Source organism: Ptiloglossa arizonensis, chromosome 5 (genome assembly GCF_051014685.1).
Source record: "Ptiloglossa arizonensis isolate GNS036 chromosome 5, iyPtiAriz1_principal, whole genome shotgun sequence".
Taxonomy (NCBI): domain Eukaryota; kingdom Metazoa; phylum Arthropoda; class Insecta; order Hymenoptera; family Colletidae; genus Ptiloglossa; species Ptiloglossa arizonensis.
This window is the reverse complement of record NC_135052.1, coordinates 1,297,446-1,314,146: the sequence shown is the minus strand read 5'-3', so window position 1 is coordinate 1,314,146 and position 16,701 is coordinate 1,297,446. Positions and strand designations below refer to the sequence as shown.

General features: G+C 35.0%; 5 protein-coding genes across 7 annotated transcripts; 4 read left to right on the top strand and 1 right to left on the bottom strand.

Annotated features, from left to right (window-relative positions):
* The first annotated feature begins 198 nt into the window (after positions 1-198).
* On the top strand, positions 199-3,628 carry Keap1 (kelch like ECH associated protein 1). Of its 2 annotated transcripts, XM_076313021.1 has the most exons (8): positions 199-390; positions 824-1,113; positions 1,354-1,656; positions 1,754-1,918; positions 1,980-2,647; positions 2,719-2,967; positions 3,057-3,355; positions 3,440-3,628. In XM_076313021.1, exons 3-8 carry the CDS (start codon positions 1,363-1,365, stop codon positions 3,625-3,627), a joined length of 1,863 nt encoding a protein of 620 aa, XP_076169136.1. In that variant the 5' UTR covers positions 199-390; positions 824-1,113; positions 1,354-1,362; the 3' UTR covers position 3,628. The 2 variants fall into 2 exon arrangements, with proteins under 2 accessions (XP_076169136.1, XP_076169135.1); XM_076313020.1 differs by having other exon boundaries at positions 199-1,113.
* Positions 3,629-4,743: 1,115 nt separating this feature from the next.
* Shams (glucoside xylosyltransferase 1 shams) lies at positions 4,744-6,537 on the top strand. Its single transcript, XM_076313023.1, has 2 exons — positions 4,744-5,187; positions 5,256-6,537. Exons 1-2 carry the CDS (start codon positions 4,744-4,746, stop codon positions 5,901-5,903), a joined length of 1,092 nt encoding a protein of 363 aa, XP_076169138.1. The 3' UTR covers positions 5,904-6,537.
* A 690-nt stretch (positions 6,538-7,227) lies between these two features.
* Positions 7,228-9,372, top strand: LOC143147627 (nucleoporin Nup35-like). Its single transcript, XM_076313024.1, has 3 exons — positions 7,228-7,361; positions 7,616-7,723; positions 7,796-9,372. The coding sequence occupies exons 2-3, from the start codon at positions 7,616-7,618 to the stop codon at positions 8,639-8,641; spliced, it is 954 nt and encodes a 317-aa protein (XP_076169139.1). The 5' UTR covers positions 7,228-7,361; the 3' UTR covers positions 8,642-9,372.
* On the bottom strand, positions 8,657-10,770 carry Hou (GID complex subunit 8 homolog protein Houki). Of its 2 annotated transcripts, none has more exons than XM_076313026.1 (4): positions 10,589-10,770; positions 10,264-10,469; positions 9,797-10,191; positions 8,657-9,600 (listed from the first exon to the last, which is right to left on the bottom strand). In XM_076313026.1, exons 1-4 carry the CDS (start codon positions 10,615-10,617, stop codon positions 9,424-9,426), a joined length of 807 nt encoding a protein of 268 aa, XP_076169141.1. In that variant the 5' UTR covers positions 10,618-10,770; the 3' UTR covers positions 8,657-9,423. The 2 variants fall into 2 exon arrangements, with proteins under 2 accessions (XP_076169141.1, XP_076169142.1); XM_076313027.1 differs by having other exon boundaries at positions 10,264-10,388; positions 10,470-10,753.
* Hyx (cell division cycle 73 hyrax) lies at positions 10,686-13,815 on the top strand. Its single transcript, XM_076313022.1, has 4 exons — positions 10,686-10,968; positions 11,521-12,788; positions 12,864-13,005; positions 13,226-13,815. Exons 1-4 carry the CDS (start codon positions 10,838-10,840, stop codon positions 13,260-13,262), a joined length of 1,578 nt encoding a protein of 525 aa, XP_076169137.1. The 5' UTR covers positions 10,686-10,837; the 3' UTR covers positions 13,263-13,815.
* Positions 13,816-16,701: the final 2,886 nt, after the last annotated feature.

Below are 16,701 nucleotides of genomic sequence, written 5' to 3'. Positions count from 1 at the left end.
ATTGTATTCATCGACAAGATATGGGAACGTAAAAAAAGATGAATCTTACGTTCTCTCTGAATGTATATATTATGACACCTTATATTACGATTACGTTACAAAATTTCATAATACTTGACATAATTAACATTCAATACATTAATAATATTTAGGTTTAGTATTACAGCTTCCTCTACGATCAAATTACTTTAAGAGCTCATTGAATCGATAATAAACGAAGAACGTCAATAGTAGATTACACGTACGATGGTACACCACCGAGTGATCTATAAGTCGAAACGTGAGATGTAAAAATTACCGGAACCGCTGGTTCAAAGGTGCACAGAATGAGTGGTCTAAAAAGTACAGAGTCAACGCGCGATGCGATAACTACGTGCTTCATCGAGCAGAGTAAGCGAACGAAAGAATTTGCAAGTCATCCGCGTCACCTACGATCACGAGTGCTGTTTCACGGTTGAACTTTCCTTCGCGTCTGCTTTATGTGCGGTTCTGGCGTTGCAAGTTTCAATCACGACTTAACTCGTTTACTATCGTGATATATAAATAAATATTTGTTTTGTGTTCATTGTGTCAGTTTTTGTTCATTCCTATCGCGCCTTTTTACCTTATTTCCTGATTCGTTGTATAAAAGTGTATCGAGCATGGGCGATATACAGATTCCTCGTTGAGAAGCCGATTAAGAATCACAGGCAAATTCGTTATCGGCTTCCAATGTGCTAGCGTGAACATTACGCATGACAATTCATAAAAAAAGGAAGAATACAGCCTATATATACACGGTGTGTAGTGACGAAATGATCATCTAATGTTTATTTTTTGACAGAAGAGAAACTGTCAATGTTCAAGATCTCGTAGAAGCACGTGCGTATGTTAATTCTGTGGTTTGACGCGTGCCCATGTTCAGCAACACATCTCATTTACCGAGACAGGGTCCGGTGCATTTGTTTAATCCCTGCGTCATCGTGCAACATCAATAAATTAATCGTCGAATTATGATCGTACGATCGCACCTTTTTCTCCCCTCCTAATTTAGTTTGTGTCAAGAAAATTATTGGACAACAAGTTCCTTTGGTAATTTTCATTTCTGTATACTGCCAAGACTCTTCAATTTGAGTAAGTGTTTGCTTGTATTCAAATGTTTGCAATCGTTACCAAAAAGACGAATTACAAACGCGCGTTAATCTTACATGAGTCATATTGTTTATCAGGTTGAATTTGTATCAAGTCGTTTTATAAATTCTACCGTTTTTTTATACATCTTTAATAAATCAAAAATGAAAATTTATCATGTTTATTAATCAATAATATGTTGGGAGGTTGAGGTTGTCTGCTATACTGTTAATTTTTTTTTAGTTTATTTTAATGGATGAAGAAGATTGTTATGCAAAAAAAGGAGCTGGAAGTAGCTTCCAATCTCCAAATTCTGGATCCAATTTGTCCTTTATGACAGATGATCAAAAAGATTTGGAAGGTACAGAAAAGCTTGGAGATCTTGGAGACATGACATTTTATATGACTAATTACATTAAAGATGCTATGAAGATGATGTTCATAATGCGTAGCCATCATATGCTCACTGATGTCATACTTGAAGTAGGATCAGAATTATTCCATGCACATAAAGTTATTTTAGCAGCTGCAAGTCCATATTTTAAGGTAATTTATGTAAAAGTGCTCATTAGTAATTTGTACAAAGATATAATTTTATACATAGATAAATACAAAACATATTGCATTATTTATAATTTTACAGGCAATGTTTACAGGAGGTTTAAAAGAATCTGAAATGACTAGGGTAAAACTTCAAGGTGTCTGTCCAACAACTATGGCACGTTTAATGTATTTTATGTACACTGGTCAAATAAGGGTTACAGAGATTACCGTGTGTTCACTTTTATCAGCAGCCACCATGTTTCAGGTATGAAAATATTTTCCATGTAAATTATATATATATTTATTCATTATTATATATTATGCAGGTTAGTAATGTCATAGATGCGTGTTGTGTTTTTTTGGAAAGACAATTAGATCCCACAAATGCTATTGGAATTGCAAATTTTGCTGAACAACATGGTTGTCACAGTTTATACCAAAAAGCAAATCAGTTTATTGTTCAACATTTTAGTCAAATATGTCAGGAAGAGGAGTTTCTGCAATTATCAGCGATACAATTGATAGCACTAGTGAGAAAGGATGAGCTTAATGTGCAAGAAGAGAGAGAAGTATATAATGCTGTGTTAAAGTGGGTAAAATACAATGAAGAAGCGAGAGGACCAAAAATGGAACATATACTACATGCAGTGAGGTGTCAGTATCTCACTCCAAATTTTTTACGGGAACAAATGAAGAACTGTGATGTATTAAAAAAAGTACCTGCATGTCGAGAATATCTTGCACAAATCTTTAAGGACTTGACTCTTCACAAGAAACCAGTAGTGAAAGAAAGAACCCCTAATACTCGAAGGGTAATATATATTGTGGGTGGTTTCTTAATACATTCACTGGATGTATTGGAAGGGTACAACGCAGATGACAAAACATGGACTCAACATGCAAAGTTAGTTATTCCTAGATCCGGTTTGGGTGGAGCATTTTTGAAAGGCATGTTTTATGCTGTTGGTGGCAGAAACAATTCACCAGAGAGTAGGTGAGAGCATGTTAAAAGAAAGAATAATGGAGAATAGTCAAGAAATTAGAAATTTTTCATTGAATTCACAGATATGATAGTGATTGGGTTGATAAATACAACCCTGTAACAGATCAATGGAGACCTTGTAGTCCAATGTCTGTCGCAAGAAATCGTGTAGGAGTAGCTGTGATGGATGGGTTACTGTATGCTGTAGGTGGTAGTGCGGGTGCAGTATATCATAGTAGTGTTGAGTGTTATGATCCAGATCTAGATTCATGGACAAATGTAAAACCAATGCACATCAAAAGATTGGGAGTTGGAGTAGCAATGGTCAACAGGTAAAAGTAATATGTGGTTACATTATTTGACCTAACACTTAAAAATTTTTAAATTAAATTGTAATATTCATATGAATCAACAATAACAGATTACTCTATGCCATTGGTGGTTTTGATGGGACAAATCGACTTAATTCTGTAGAGTGTTATCATCCTGAAAATGATGAATGGACAATGGTTTCGTCAATGAAATGCAGTCGTTCAGGAGCAGGAGTAGCTAATCTTGGTCAGTATATATATGTTGTAGGAGGATATGATGGAAGTAGACAGTTAAATTCTGTCGAAAGGTACGACACGGAACGAGACATGTGGGAATACGTTAGTAGTGTTACTATTGCTCGTAGTGCACTCAGTGTAACAGTACTAGATGGAAAATTATATGCAATGGGTAAGAATTCTTGAACTTAATTATATACATCCAATTTTACATCACATTTATAACTTTTACATTAATTGCTATTATTCTTTTCAGGTGGATACGATGGAGAACATTTTTTAAAAATTGTAGAAATTTACGATCCTGCAAGAGATATTTGGGAACAAGGAGTACCTATGACTTCGGGAAGATCGGGTCATGCAAGTGCAGTGTCCTACCATCATTGCCCTATTCACTGTGATCACTTAGATCATAATATATCACTAGAGAAATCACCATCGTGATACGTATAATTTTCGGACGTTAATCTAGCTATTGATATAAAAGAAATTTTTAACTAGGAACAATTCATACAAGAAGAAAGAAAGAAATGCACAGCAAGAAATGTCAGAGTAAACACTCAATGTAGTAAACAAATTCTTTATTACCACAGACTGATTATCTCCAATGCGTCGAATGAGTCTAGTTCCTGATATTGCAGATATGTTTGTATAGAATTTGAAGATTCTAACAAATTAATCGTTATAATTAATTTTACCCCTCAAAGGACCAGTGATTTACTTCCATTAAAAATAGGATTCAGTACGATGTATGTGTTTTTACAAAATCACAAGGCCTAAATAGCCTTGTTGGGTGCGTGTGTTGTCGCGCGTGTGCATATATATATATATATATGATATGATACGATACATGGCGCGTGTGTGTATTTGTGAGAAATTTTTATAGAATTTTCTTATTTAAATTGCTGTATATTTGTAATATACGTTAAAATAATATTTCAAATACATACGTATAACAATGCATGTAAATGAATCTACAACTGATTAATATGGTTTTCATTATATTATTAATTAAAAATATTCATGGATAGTCCCAAAGGTATGTATACCTTTCCCTTTACATTATGAGATAATAAAGTGTAAAGTAACAAGTCTTCTGTAGGATTTCTACTTAATAATATTTATAAATATTTCTGAAATTATTATTGTATCTAATTTTTAGATACAGTCAAATTGTCTACACTATATAACTATTTAATCTGTGCAAATGTACGTGGGAGTGAAAAACAGGTTCTGTTGTCAAGGTGGAACACATCAATCGATATTTTCGAAAGTGGGAGAACGAGGACATTTTCACAATTAAAATTTTCTTTTGAGTATTTAATAAGAATTTTCGTCTTTCAAGGACATCTAACATTTTTTTCGAATGATCTCAATTTGTATCTAACCACAGGATAGTGTCTTCTACCTGTTATTATTTTTCTATAGTAGTAAGGTTATATTCCTGAATTATAAACAACAAGGAAGAACATCAAAATGCGAAGTTCTTCCACGGTATTTTCCACCGATCGTGTATCAGCGGAAAGTCGGTGGAGGATGTAAAACTCGAAAAGTACAACGATGAAATCTGTGTATAAATTGTTTTTTTTGTGCCTTATCTTCGTTGCATTAATAATACTGCTTAATTTAACTAATTTCTCGAACAAGATATACGATGCACAGACAAAAGAGGCTGCTGTTGCTTCGACAACTGTCAAAAAATTCGTACCACCCATAACAACAGGAGAAGTGACAATATGTGTTGTGGTTTGCGGAGACAGATTGAACGAAGCACTGACAATGCTCAAGTCAGCATTGGTTTTTACGAGCAGACCTCTACAATTCATTGTTTTAGCAGAGAATAATTTAATCCCTGCATTTAATGAGAAACTGGCAGAATGGAAGCTATTATCTAACAAAACTTTTGACTTTATAGTCAAATCTATTACCTTTCCGGAAGGAAGCGATGCAGCAATGTGGAAGAAATTGTTCAAGCCTTGTGCCGCTCAGAGATTGTTTTTACCGGTAAGTACATTTAAAAACTATCACCTACCTTAATTGATCCTTTCATTTGTGTACTTTATATGTTATAGTCAGTTTTAAATGATACGGATGCAGTTCTTTACGTGGATACAGACACTTTGTTCTTAGCTCCACCAGAAAAAATTTGGGATGAATTTAAGAAAATGAATTCCAGTCAATTAGCAGCTTTAAGTCCAGAGCATGAAGATCCTAATACAGGCTGGTATAACAGATTTGCAAAGCATCCATATTATGGAAAGTTAGGTGTGAATTCAGGTGTGATGTTGATGAATTTAACAAGGATGAGAGAATTTAGGTGGATAGCCCATGTGATACCCATACACAAGGAATATAAATTGAAGATAACATGGGGAGATCAAGACATAATAAATATCATATTTCATCATAATCCTGAAAAACTTTATGTATACTCGTGCAGATATAATTATAGACCCGATCATTGTATGTACATGCCTGTTTGTACTATGGCAGAGAAAGAAGGTGCTTTGGTTTTACATGGATCTAGGGGCACATTTCATTCACAGAAACAGCCACCATTTAAGGCTGTTTATAAAGCTATGCAAGAGTATCAACTAAATACAGATCCATACTATTATTTATTAGTGCCAATGAGAAATTATTTAGCTTTGGAACACAGATCTAACTGTGGCAAAGTATGGAAAGTATTCATTATTCAGCCTGAACTACACTTAGGTTAACAATAATATTTAAATGACTTTTCCATTAATGTAAGACTATATGGATATTGTACACATATGACAAAGCAATAACGCGTAGAACATAGCTACATATTTCAATGTAGTACTTCCTTTGATACTTTATTGAGATACACTTTCAATTTCTATGTATTTAATTTAGTAATTGGTAATGTTAAAACAAATTATATAGTATAAACAGTTCTACATGTTAATGTGAATTTTGTACACAGACTGATCATATTCCATAGTGCATTCTCATTTTATTTGTTAACAAGTGCGCTGTGATTGTTATTGTTTTACATAACATAACATAAAAAACATGTTATTACATTTTTATCTAAGATCATTTGACAATACTCGTCGGATAGATTTAAGAGAATTTTAATATGAAAGTCTTCTTATATTTAATAAGTATTATTATATTAAACTTAAATTACTTTTTTAAAAAAAGTTGCTATCATTATACAAAGTATAAGGTTCAGAATTATCAAAAAAAATTTGATACAATTTTGTCTGTACTTCGAGTGCTAAGCATTTTATATAGGGTGGGGCACAATTGGTGATACAACCAAAAATGGAATGATTCTTTATGTAAAAATAAGTCAAATATGCGAAATAAAATTTTTTCTTATAAGGCTTTGTTTTTTAAAAAATCTAATTTGAATATTTTTTAAGTATGAATGCAGTTTATTAAAACTTGGTACATGTATGTATCTACAACCATTTGTGTACTTTATATGTTATAGTCAGTTTTAAACTTTCTTTAGTGTTTATAAACATTCATTGAGATATAATTTGTTTTGTTTTCATTAATTATTGTGTTATTTAACTCTTAGTCACCCTAGGGTTGTCGTAATAACATAATGCAGTAAAAGAGATTAAAATATATTGTTTGCATTGAGTGTTCTTTTACGATAGCAATTATTGCTTCTGATGCAAGTAAATAGTATATGTATGTATGTATGTATGTATGTATGTATGTATGTATGTATGTATGTATGTATGTATGTATGTATGTATGTATGTATGTATGTATGTATGTATGTATGTATGTATGTATGTATGTATGTATGTATGTATGTAGGTACGTACGCACGCACGCACGCACGCATGTACGTACAGACAACAATACATCAATTATTGTCGTTTATACAGATCTGCAATTCAAAAAAAAGGTATTAGTTGTCTTTACTTTTTCTCTTTATATCAAAATTACGCTAGTTTAAAATCACCGTCTAGTGTTATTAATTCATCTTTGCCACTAGGTGGCACCACTGTGTCATTCAATAAAATTTGTATTAGATGCTGTATAAGATTAAACTGCCATCTGTTGACTAGAATCAAATATTGTACGTTATTCAGAATATTTAACGTTTAAAGTGCTGTGAATATTTAGCATCAGTACACTATATTCATGAATCTTAGAATTTTTTAAGGAAATATAATACATAGTAAAAAGTACGTATTTTTTAAAATTTAAAAAAATTTTTTAAAATCACTTGTGTGAATGTACTTAGACATTTGATATTTATAACCTAAACAATTATGTATATTATACTATTAAATGAAATTAGTAATATTAAAATTTTAAACTACGTAACTCTTAATAAACTTTTATAATTTTAATTAAGTAACGCGTATTATATTATATATTTTTATGTTATCAATACTATGGTCTGAATTTTTTTAAATTAAGGCTTTGGATTTTTTAGATGGAACCAATGACATTAGGATCACCTGTTGGAAGTCCTGTACAAAGTCCTGGAAGTCCAGGAACTTCTGCATATCTTCCAAGTTTTCTTTTGGGAGACAACACAACAGTAAGTATATATCAATATTAAATACTGTTATGTAAATGTTTCGACTACACAACATTTTCTTTAACTTTTTAGCCAGCTAAAGTAAATCTGATAAGTCCCCAAGATACTCCAAAACAATTGCATATTGGTCACACGAGTTTATCATCCCCACTTTATGGCACTCCAGATTATCGTACTAATCGGCAGAAAGCAGTGTTTGGTGGAGCTAATACTTCAAACACATCGCAAATAGTGACAGAGGGTCGTACTGGTGGGCCACCAACTAGAGGATTATTTGATACCTTAGAAATGTCACCTACAGCATCACCCTACATATCCACTGTGAATCAAAGCATGCCTTGCAATCAGTCTAGACTCTTACTAAACTCAATGAACAATTCCGTACTTACTGATAGCCCACTGAACCCAAATATGAATGAATCCCAGGGTCTTTTGCAGTGGGTAACAGTTTTTGGTTTTCTTCCTAGTGACATAAACAATGTATTAGCTCATATCTCGAGCAGAGTTCGTATAGTGGATAAACATCCAGCACCACATGCACAAAGTAATTGGATACACTTGAAATGCGCCTCGGAGCAAGAAGTGCAAAGAGCACTTGCATGTAACGGAAACATTGTTTCTGGATCTGTTATGATCGGTGTGATTCCTTGTACAGACGAAGGTGTTGTGTTAGGAAGTGATAAAGAAAATCGTTCTAAAATGAATGGTAGTATCAAGTGTTTTTCGAGTCTCGGAAAAGTTAACCATTCACAGGAATACAGTACACCGCATACTCCAATTAGAATACAAAATGCAAGACCCTTAGCAGCTGGTTATAACCAGCATCTTAGTCCTCAATCAGTAAAATCATTAGAAAATGTACCACAAAAGTCTACAAGTCTAGTTTCCAAAGCAATGGAATATATGTTTGGATGGTAGCTTTTGTTAGAGATAATTGTAAATGTTATTCATTAATGACAAATATTTAATGTGTAATTTTGCTTGTTTTTATAAAAATCAGATACAATATAAACACGACTAATATGAGAGAGGAATATTCAATGACCCTAAAGTGTTTGTTACTCATTATGTTTTTACTACATCAATAGTATGAAATATAAATCTTTATAAACATCAAATAATTATCACACGACGTTGCGTCTAAGCTATATTTCTGTTATATTTTCTCTTTACTCTTAAACTACCAATGTTGACATTAAGTTTCTATACTGTACTGTATATAGCTTATCATTAAGAGGTTTTAAAAGTATCTTCGCGGTGTTTGACCACATATATTGCACAAATATCGATTAAAATGGTCCGTTTCTTAACGTGCGCATATTACTTAGAAAATGTTAGTTAATTTTCATAAGCTTGTAACAAACTTGTACTTTAATCATGTTGTCAGTATTATTAGATGCCAGAAAAGATATGCGACAATGACTTGTTTCGCAGAACAAATGAATGTTAAAAATGTGCTATTGTAATTGGCGCGTTCCTCTCTCCGAATTCGAGCGTAATACATAATTTAAATTTTATACACATTTTTCATAAAAAATAAACAACTGTTACAATTCAAATGGGATTATATTAAAACGCTCGAATCTCTGTTCTTCCCTTATATCCTGTTCATATGTAAAACACTAATATAATACAACCACACATTCATTTCTCATTCTAATAAATAAATTGATATTGTCCCACAGTATGTTCTGTTAAAATTACTTTGGACTTTCAATGGTGGCACTACCTAAATCAGTCATTTTGGGATACTTCACTTTTTTCTTATCCAATTCATCCTGTGCCCAAAGTATCATTTTAAGCAAATTATTTAACCGTGGACTTGTAGATTCTCTGTGTTCCATCTTCAATATGGCTGCATTTAATTCACTTGCTATCTATAGTTTTATAAAAATTTCAAAATATTGCTGATATATGTATAATCAATTACAAGATTAAACAATATTATTGAATAAAAACAAAGCTAAAATACTATAAATGTAATTAAAATAACTAAATGAATGAGATATAGCAGGTATAAGATAGATATTATTAAAAACTTACAAAGCACAAAAGGTAATTAAGAATTAGTACCTTTTGTCTATGAGTTGGATGTAAGAGATCGCTGAAAGGACTCTTATGAGGCTCATCAAAAGCTAACAGAGCCAGAGTACGTTCCAGTTCACATAAGATATTATCATCAGATTCTCCAGCTTCACTCAATCGATCTTGAGCAAACTGCAGTGCCTCCTCAATTCTGCCTGTGCGAATCAATTCGATAAGATGTAACTGCTGCAGATGAAAATAAAGATACCTGTCATTGTCTAACAATTCTGGATGCAGCTGATTCACAAGATCTGTTGCTTCCTGAATACGACCATTCTGAATGGCATCTCTGATGCGAATCCTATCATCCAAAGAGCTCAACTCTACAGTAGGTTCCACTCCAGATTCCTGTTGAAACTTCTCTGCAGCCTCCTTGAAGCCTTCTGCATGACATAATTTGATGATTACAATAGGCACATATAAAAATGTGTGTTGCTATTAAAATAGAGATCAACCTGTGACGAGATAATTCATAATTAGATTATTCATGGAAACGCGCTGCGTGTGAGAGTTCTCTTCCAGCTTGGCAACCCACTCATCCTTCGATATATTATCCTGTTTCTCCGGGAAGCTCATTGTTCTTTTGCAATTAGCATCGATGGTTACGATAAGTAAATATTGATCAAAATTATAGTTGCAGATACAGATTCGATCGAAGTACCTTGCAAGAGAGACTTCAAGAACCGTTTGACACAATAACAGCTGATTCCGTATCAGAACGCAGTGTAAATAAAACTACGTAATGAAGATAACCTCTTAAATATAACTGGTTCGGCTTACTTAAGGAGTAGGTTGACCTTTTTTTCCATACAAAAAGCGAAGGACAAAGTTCTCGAGTGAAATCAGAGATATTCTAGAAATATTTTAACAACGTCGTCGGCGTCGAACTGCGAACGAGATACAACGTTAAAAGCTGTGCACAACCCACTTTACGAAATGTGTGTCGAAAGTTGACATGTGCATCGTGTGTATTACGATTTATATTTTGGTTTACTGAACCACCCGAAGATGGAGTAGCAGTTTATAATCATGGCGGATCCGTTGAGCTTATTGCGGCAGTACAATGTTAATAAAAAGGAGATAATCGAACGTGAAAATCAAATCATTTTCGGGGAATTTTCCTGGCCAAAAAATGTGAAAACCAATTATTTAACATACGGGTAAGTTCATATTGGATTAACTATGGATAAATTCCGACAGCTGTAACCTGGAAAGGTTCCACCATTAGACAATTTTCCGAACATTTACCATCGTGAAATAATAAATAAATTGTAAAAAAATTGTCATATTTTTGTGGACTCATCGATCCTTTTTAGTGATCTTGACTTTTAAAAATCAGACGAAGCAAATGTTTTTAACTTGTTTACTTTCTTTTTATAGTGTAACAAATTATGCACACTGCTCGTACGTTTCAATTATGCGTGTGAAAAAAAAATCGAACGGAACATTCTTCTTTAAATAAACTATTGACAAATTAAATGTTTCTTCCACATACAGAACATCTGTTCACGTTTTTTGAATATATAATTAAATATACGTCCTGAAAATGCGCGGGATTAGAATTTTTATAAAGTCAATAACATACAGTCTGCAATCTGTTAAAATTTTAATATTTTTGCAGTTTTGAAAACAATTAGAGATGTTTATTGCATCAAAGGCGTAATGTCTGGAGTAATAGTTAATAGAAGATTATAGAATGTGTTTGTTTCTAGGTCTGGCAAGGAAGGAACGCCAAAGGAATATTATACTCTCGAGTGCCTTTTGTTTTTGCTCAAACATGTACAGCTTACACATCCTGTGTATGTACGACAGGCAGCTGCTGAAAATATCCCAGTTGTACGCAGACCTGATAGAAAAGATTTATTGGCCTATCTCAATGGTGAAACTGCTACATCAGCCGCCATAGATAAATCTGCACCCTTGGAAATTCCTACTCAAGTAAAACGAACTGCTGAAGATGGACTGGAAAGTGGATCATCAAAGAAACCACGTTTTGAAGAGACACATGTTCAAAAGGTTAAGGAACAACTGGCAGCTAGGCTGGATGCACCCAAGGAAGCTTCTGTTACCGTGGACAACATTAAATCTCTTTCTGAGGCTATGTCTGTTGAAAAGATTGCTGCTATTAAGGCTAAACGTTTAGCTAAGAAACGTACCACGATTAAAGAAAATGACGATATTGGAATGGGATCTGACTTACGAGTTATATTGATGGATGTTGACGACACCAAGGATATAGTTTCTAGGGAAAGACAGTGGAGAACACGCGCGACTATACTACAAAGTAGTGGAAAGATATTTGCAAAGAATATATTTGCAATACTTCAAAGCATCAAAGCCCGTGAGGAAGGTAGGCAGAAAGGCCCTGCTGCTCCTACACCAATGGTTACTCCGCGTTCTACGCCAATGCGCCCGTTACCGCAGCCAGCTGTTTACAATCGTTACGATCAGGAGAGGTTTAACAGACAAAAGGAAGAGACAGAAGGATTTAAAATCGACACAATGGGTACTTATCATGGCATGACTTTAAAATCTGTAACAGAAGGCACCAATCCAGCAGTTAGAAAACCACCGACCAATCCTTCAACGACTCCCAGTTCCGGTTTGTTACCGACTTCTGCCGCTAAACTTACTCCTCAACAAGCCGCGCAAAACAAACGGCCCAGTAGAACACCCATTATCATCATTCCGAGCGCGAATACGTCATTGATTACGATGTACAATGCGAAAGATATTCTTCAGGATCTGAAGTACTTCACCAATGAAGAGAAGCGTACACAAGGAAGTAAACGTGAGAACGAAGTCCTTCTGCAACGTCGTAAGGAAGGTGGGCTCACGGTTCCGTACAGAGTAGTGGATAATCCACAGAAACTCACAAACGCAGATTGGGAAAGGGTTGTCGCTGTATTTGTAATGGGTCCAGCTTGGCAATTTAAGGGCTGGCCTTTTGATGGCAATCCCGTTGAAATTTTTTCAAAAAGTGTGTAGACTTTTGTATTTTTGGTATGTATTGTTAGCAAGTATCGTCCAATGTGATTTATTTTTATTTTTGCAGTTTGCGCGTTTCATTTAAAATATGATGAAATGAGGCTGGATGCAAACGTAGCCCGTTGGGCGGTAACGGTAATCGAATTGAGTCGGACAAAAAGACATTTGGATCGAGCTGCATTAATGGTATTCTGGGAACATCTTGATAAGTACGTATATGCACAAGGACATCTTGTTCGTAGTGCTCAAAATGGTTAAGAATAATTTAAGAAAATAAATTAAATTTCAAGGATGATAGAGACACCATATATTTAGTACTAAACGTTTAGCCTATATCGGTGTTAGTAAAGCTTCTTCAAGTCGTTGAGTAGTGTATAATTCTACACAATATTGAATATCGCCTAATATTATCGTTTTCATTTCTTACAGACATATGATTAAGAACAAGCCACATCTTCGATTCTAAATTGGATCTCGTTCAAACCAACGACACGCACTCTGGGGCACACGCGTTTCACTGAAAAGTAACAAAAAATGTACATACATTCGAGGAATCTACTATCTGTGTACATATATCTCTGTGAGACGCGAAGACGTGTCGCGTAACCCCTTTCGAAGAATCTAATTATGAGCTTGACAGCGATTGCATCCGACGCTTTCTGTGCGTTTCTTTCACGCAAAGGTGTACACAAGAGGTGTAGCGACGTACATCGAACCTAATTCACACGTGCAAACGTTATTAATCTTTCGATTCGTTTTTACGTAGTATTTTGGATTGTAAGATTAATACTTTCATTTAACGTTTACATAGTGGATCTCATAATGGTATTGGTTATTTTAGCACAAAACTGATGTGCCTATTGTTAAGCAAATAACCATTTATTCTTAAAGACAGTCGGTATAGAGAACGCAATGTTTGGTATATTCGTATCGTGTACGTATACAAAAAAAAAAAAGAAATGTTATTCACATTCTGTGAACTTTATTAAAGAACCAAATAAAAAGTAAATAACGAAAGACTTGTGTGTGTCGTTTTAGTTTCCATCTCATTTGTACTCTGTATCTCGATGTTACGAGGAACTTCTCCCAAACAAACGCAGGATTTGAAGGTTTCTATGAATGGATTATATTTCTTGGCACGGTGTTAAGTTCTTCACGATTCAAAGCACGACGGTTTGCGGATTCCCCAAGGGATCAAGCGTGTTTATCCATCTCCCCAAAACCGAAGCCAAGGCAAACTGCTTCCGGGCATCAACAGTTGCTCAACGATATTGGCACTGTTTATACAGACAATTGAATCTTTCTAACTCGATTATGCCGCCCTATTAGTTTAGCAGCCACGGTAGCTGTTGTGAAACTTTATAGCCAGTTTCCAAAGAAAACTCTCCTCGCTTCGTAAATATCCGAACAAGATATCTCTCTTAAAATCTGTATCTTTAAGAACAATGTTATTTATCAGTTTATAAATAACGTATAAATAACCGCGCTATTTATATGTACCTCTGCAGCAGTCAACAAGTTTGACACCACGTTCTTTGTTAGGGTTTAGCATACGGTAAATAAGCTCGTTATCTATAATTTAGTTATATTCTTTAAAGCATTGTATTCAATGCGGATAAACGACTACTTACGGTTGGATACAACTAAATCATAGTTCGATATCGATTTAATTCACAATTGAACGCTTCATTCGTACATTTCATTTGACAAGTGATTATAAATTGTAAGAAACGGAAAAACATGTAACAGTGAATCGAATATATAAGGTGTACCGAAAAAGTCGGTAGGAAGGTCGTGTGGAGGCACTTGAACAATTATAACAAAAAAAGTCAGTAGAAAGGTCACGTGGAGGCACTTTGTAACAATTATAACGATCACGTAAGTCGTCGTAATTTTACGAACAAAGAGATGTAATATATACCCGCTTCTCGAACAAGAAACAGAATATTCAAGCTTCGCGACGCGAAGTCAGTACACGTGAATCCATAAATGTCGGTCGAATACAATTATTTTATTTTAAATTATTTATATATATATCATAAATAAAATTTAAAGGTGATATCGAACTTCGAATCGGTGTATTCGTCATAATTTGTTCTCGTACGACACGTCCTGAAAGAAATAAAAAAAAAAAGAAGAGTCTGAAGTATCGTTACAACAATGGATCACCGGTGCAAGTTAAGAAGCCGACCGTGCAGAAAAATAAGTTAGCGCACTTTCACCGGTTTGACGGTCGCCGAGAACTATTCTAACAGGTTTTATTTCACGCTCGACGATCAAAGGTCAATCGGTAGAGAGGGAAAGCTCGGCGTTCGAGCAAGTAATGCGTATCGCTGACACGCTTCACTTGGCCCAACTCGTTGCGCTGAACTTTGAAGATTAAGGTCTACCGATCACGGATATTCCCCGGTTGATACTACAGCTAGCTACAGCTCATCGTGGCCCACGTTCGCGCGGCGCTCGTTAAGCCCACGTGGAAAATTCACACACGATAACACCAATAACGTTCAAGATTCGTGCGACTAATCGCCAGGCTATAATGGGCTTCGACCGAACCACCCTCCCTTATCTCGCCTGCAGGCTGAAAATCCCGATGCACGCGACAAATGGTAGGTACAGGAAGCGAAGACCGGATACAACGATTCGGGCTTAAACTGTCGCGTGAAATTTGGTATTCGACGCGACGAAAGTGTTTGCGCGCAGTGTAGCGTATTTTTCGTAGAATCGAACTTGGAACATTGATCTCAACGAAGAAAATGAACGGTTGCAACGGGAGGAAGCGCGATAGATATAATGGGTTGTTCGGAAAGTCATTTCATTTTCCAAAATGGAGAATATACAATTTAATAAAATGTTTATACGCTCTAAAAAAATCGTGTTTCATTTTCACCAAAAAAAGGAAAAACGAAATTACTTTTCGAACAATCCAATAGTATACGTCCAGCAGCGACGTACGATATAAAATAATCGTGCAATATACAAAATTTTACTTTTTGCGTACCTCTCGCGTTATCTTTCTAAAAATTGTAGCATTCTTTGCATTCTTCGGCTTCTTCCGGTTAAAACGAGTCCAAACACGACACAGATTGGACTACTTTTGATTAACTTAATGTACAGGGTGATTCAAAAATACGTGTCCATAGTTCAGGACTCAACGAGGCCAGTAACAATACACACAACGAGACCAGTAACAAATGTCCTATGAATTCTGTATTTTCGAGTTATGGACGATCGAAGAAAATGTTGCATGCAAAAAAAAAAGAAATCAATTTTTTGAAACAAAAAAAGATTACCAGAATACTCTCTTAAAGAGTACGAAAAATTATGTTTGAGAGGTATGCTGACAACCTCGAGCAATTTTTGACCAATTTCAACCTTATTGAAGAATAAGTCGAAAAATACGGGAAAACAAATTTGTTCACAAACGTGTAAAATTCGAGTCGAGCGAGCGTGCATGTGCTTCGACCGAACAACTTTGAAATCGGTTTTCTTGAAAGCTTTGCACAAGTGAGGAAAAAATATTTCTCCACGTTCTCCACTTATCTCGAACTTCGGTATCCGTGATAAAGTACCGAACGCTTTGTACACAACGAGTCACAGATTTACTGTTCCAATTTGCACGCTAATACGCCAACATTATTCTAATTAAGCAATGAGACTCCTTAATTAAAAACGACGAATAACGCCGACCGCCTCGTTCTCAGTGGGGCATGGAAGAAAAAAAAAAGAGAGAAAAAAAATGAGAAAGCGTAGGCGAGGAAATGCGGAGCGGAACGCAAACGTTTCCCCTTAAAAGGAACGCGCGAGAAACGAGGACATCGGGGAATTTCAGTGGCTTTTTATTCGTACCGTGTACAACGCAAAGACGCGTCGTTGATCTACTCGTGTATATATTTTGGAAGAGA

Coding starts and splice junctions, on each gene's coding strand:
- Keap1 (XM_076313021.1), top strand. CDS start 1,363: ATGGATGAAGAAGATTGTTATGCAAAAAAAGGAGCTGGAAGTAGCTTC. Junction 1,657..1,753: donor CTGCAAGTCCATATTTTAAG/GTAATTTATGTA, acceptor ATAATTTTACAG/GCAATGTTTACAGGAGGTTT. Junction 1,919..1,979: donor CAGCAGCCACCATGTTTCAG/GTATGAAAATAT, acceptor TATATTATGCAG/GTTAGTAATGTCATAGATGC.
- Shams (XM_076313023.1), top strand. CDS start 4,744: ATGAAATCTGTGTATAAATTGTTTTTTTTGTGCCTTATCTTCGTTGCA. Junction 5,188..5,255: donor CTCAGAGATTGTTTTTACCG/GTAAGTACATTT, acceptor TATATGTTATAG/TCAGTTTTAAATGATACGGA.
- LOC143147627 (XM_076313024.1), top strand. CDS start 7,616: ATGGAACCAATGACATTAGGATCACCTGTTGGAAGTCCTGTACAAAGT. Junction 7,724..7,795: donor TTTTGGGAGACAACACAACA/GTAAGTATATAT, acceptor TTAACTTTTTAG/CCAGCTAAAGTAAATCTGAT.
- Hou (XM_076313026.1), bottom strand. CDS start 10,617: ATGGAAAAAAAGGTCAACCTACTCCTTAA. Junction 10,192..10,263: donor TATGAATTATCTCGTCACAG/GTTGATCTCTAT, acceptor TATGTCATGCAG/AAGGCTTCAAGGAGGCTGCA. Junction 9,601..9,796: donor ATCCAACTCATAGACAAAAG/GTACTAATTCTT, acceptor ATAAAACTATAG/ATAGCAAGTGAATTAAATGC.
- Hyx (XM_076313022.1), top strand. CDS start 10,838: ATGGCGGATCCGTTGAGCTTATTGCGGCAGTACAATGTTAATAAAAAG. Junction 10,969..11,520: donor ACCAATTATTTAACATACGG/GTAAGTTCATAT, acceptor GTTTGTTTCTAG/GTCTGGCAAGGAAGGAACGC. Junction 13,006..13,225: donor TTCTGGGAACATCTTGATAA/GTACGTATATGC, acceptor CATTTCTTACAG/ACATATGATTAAGAACAAGC.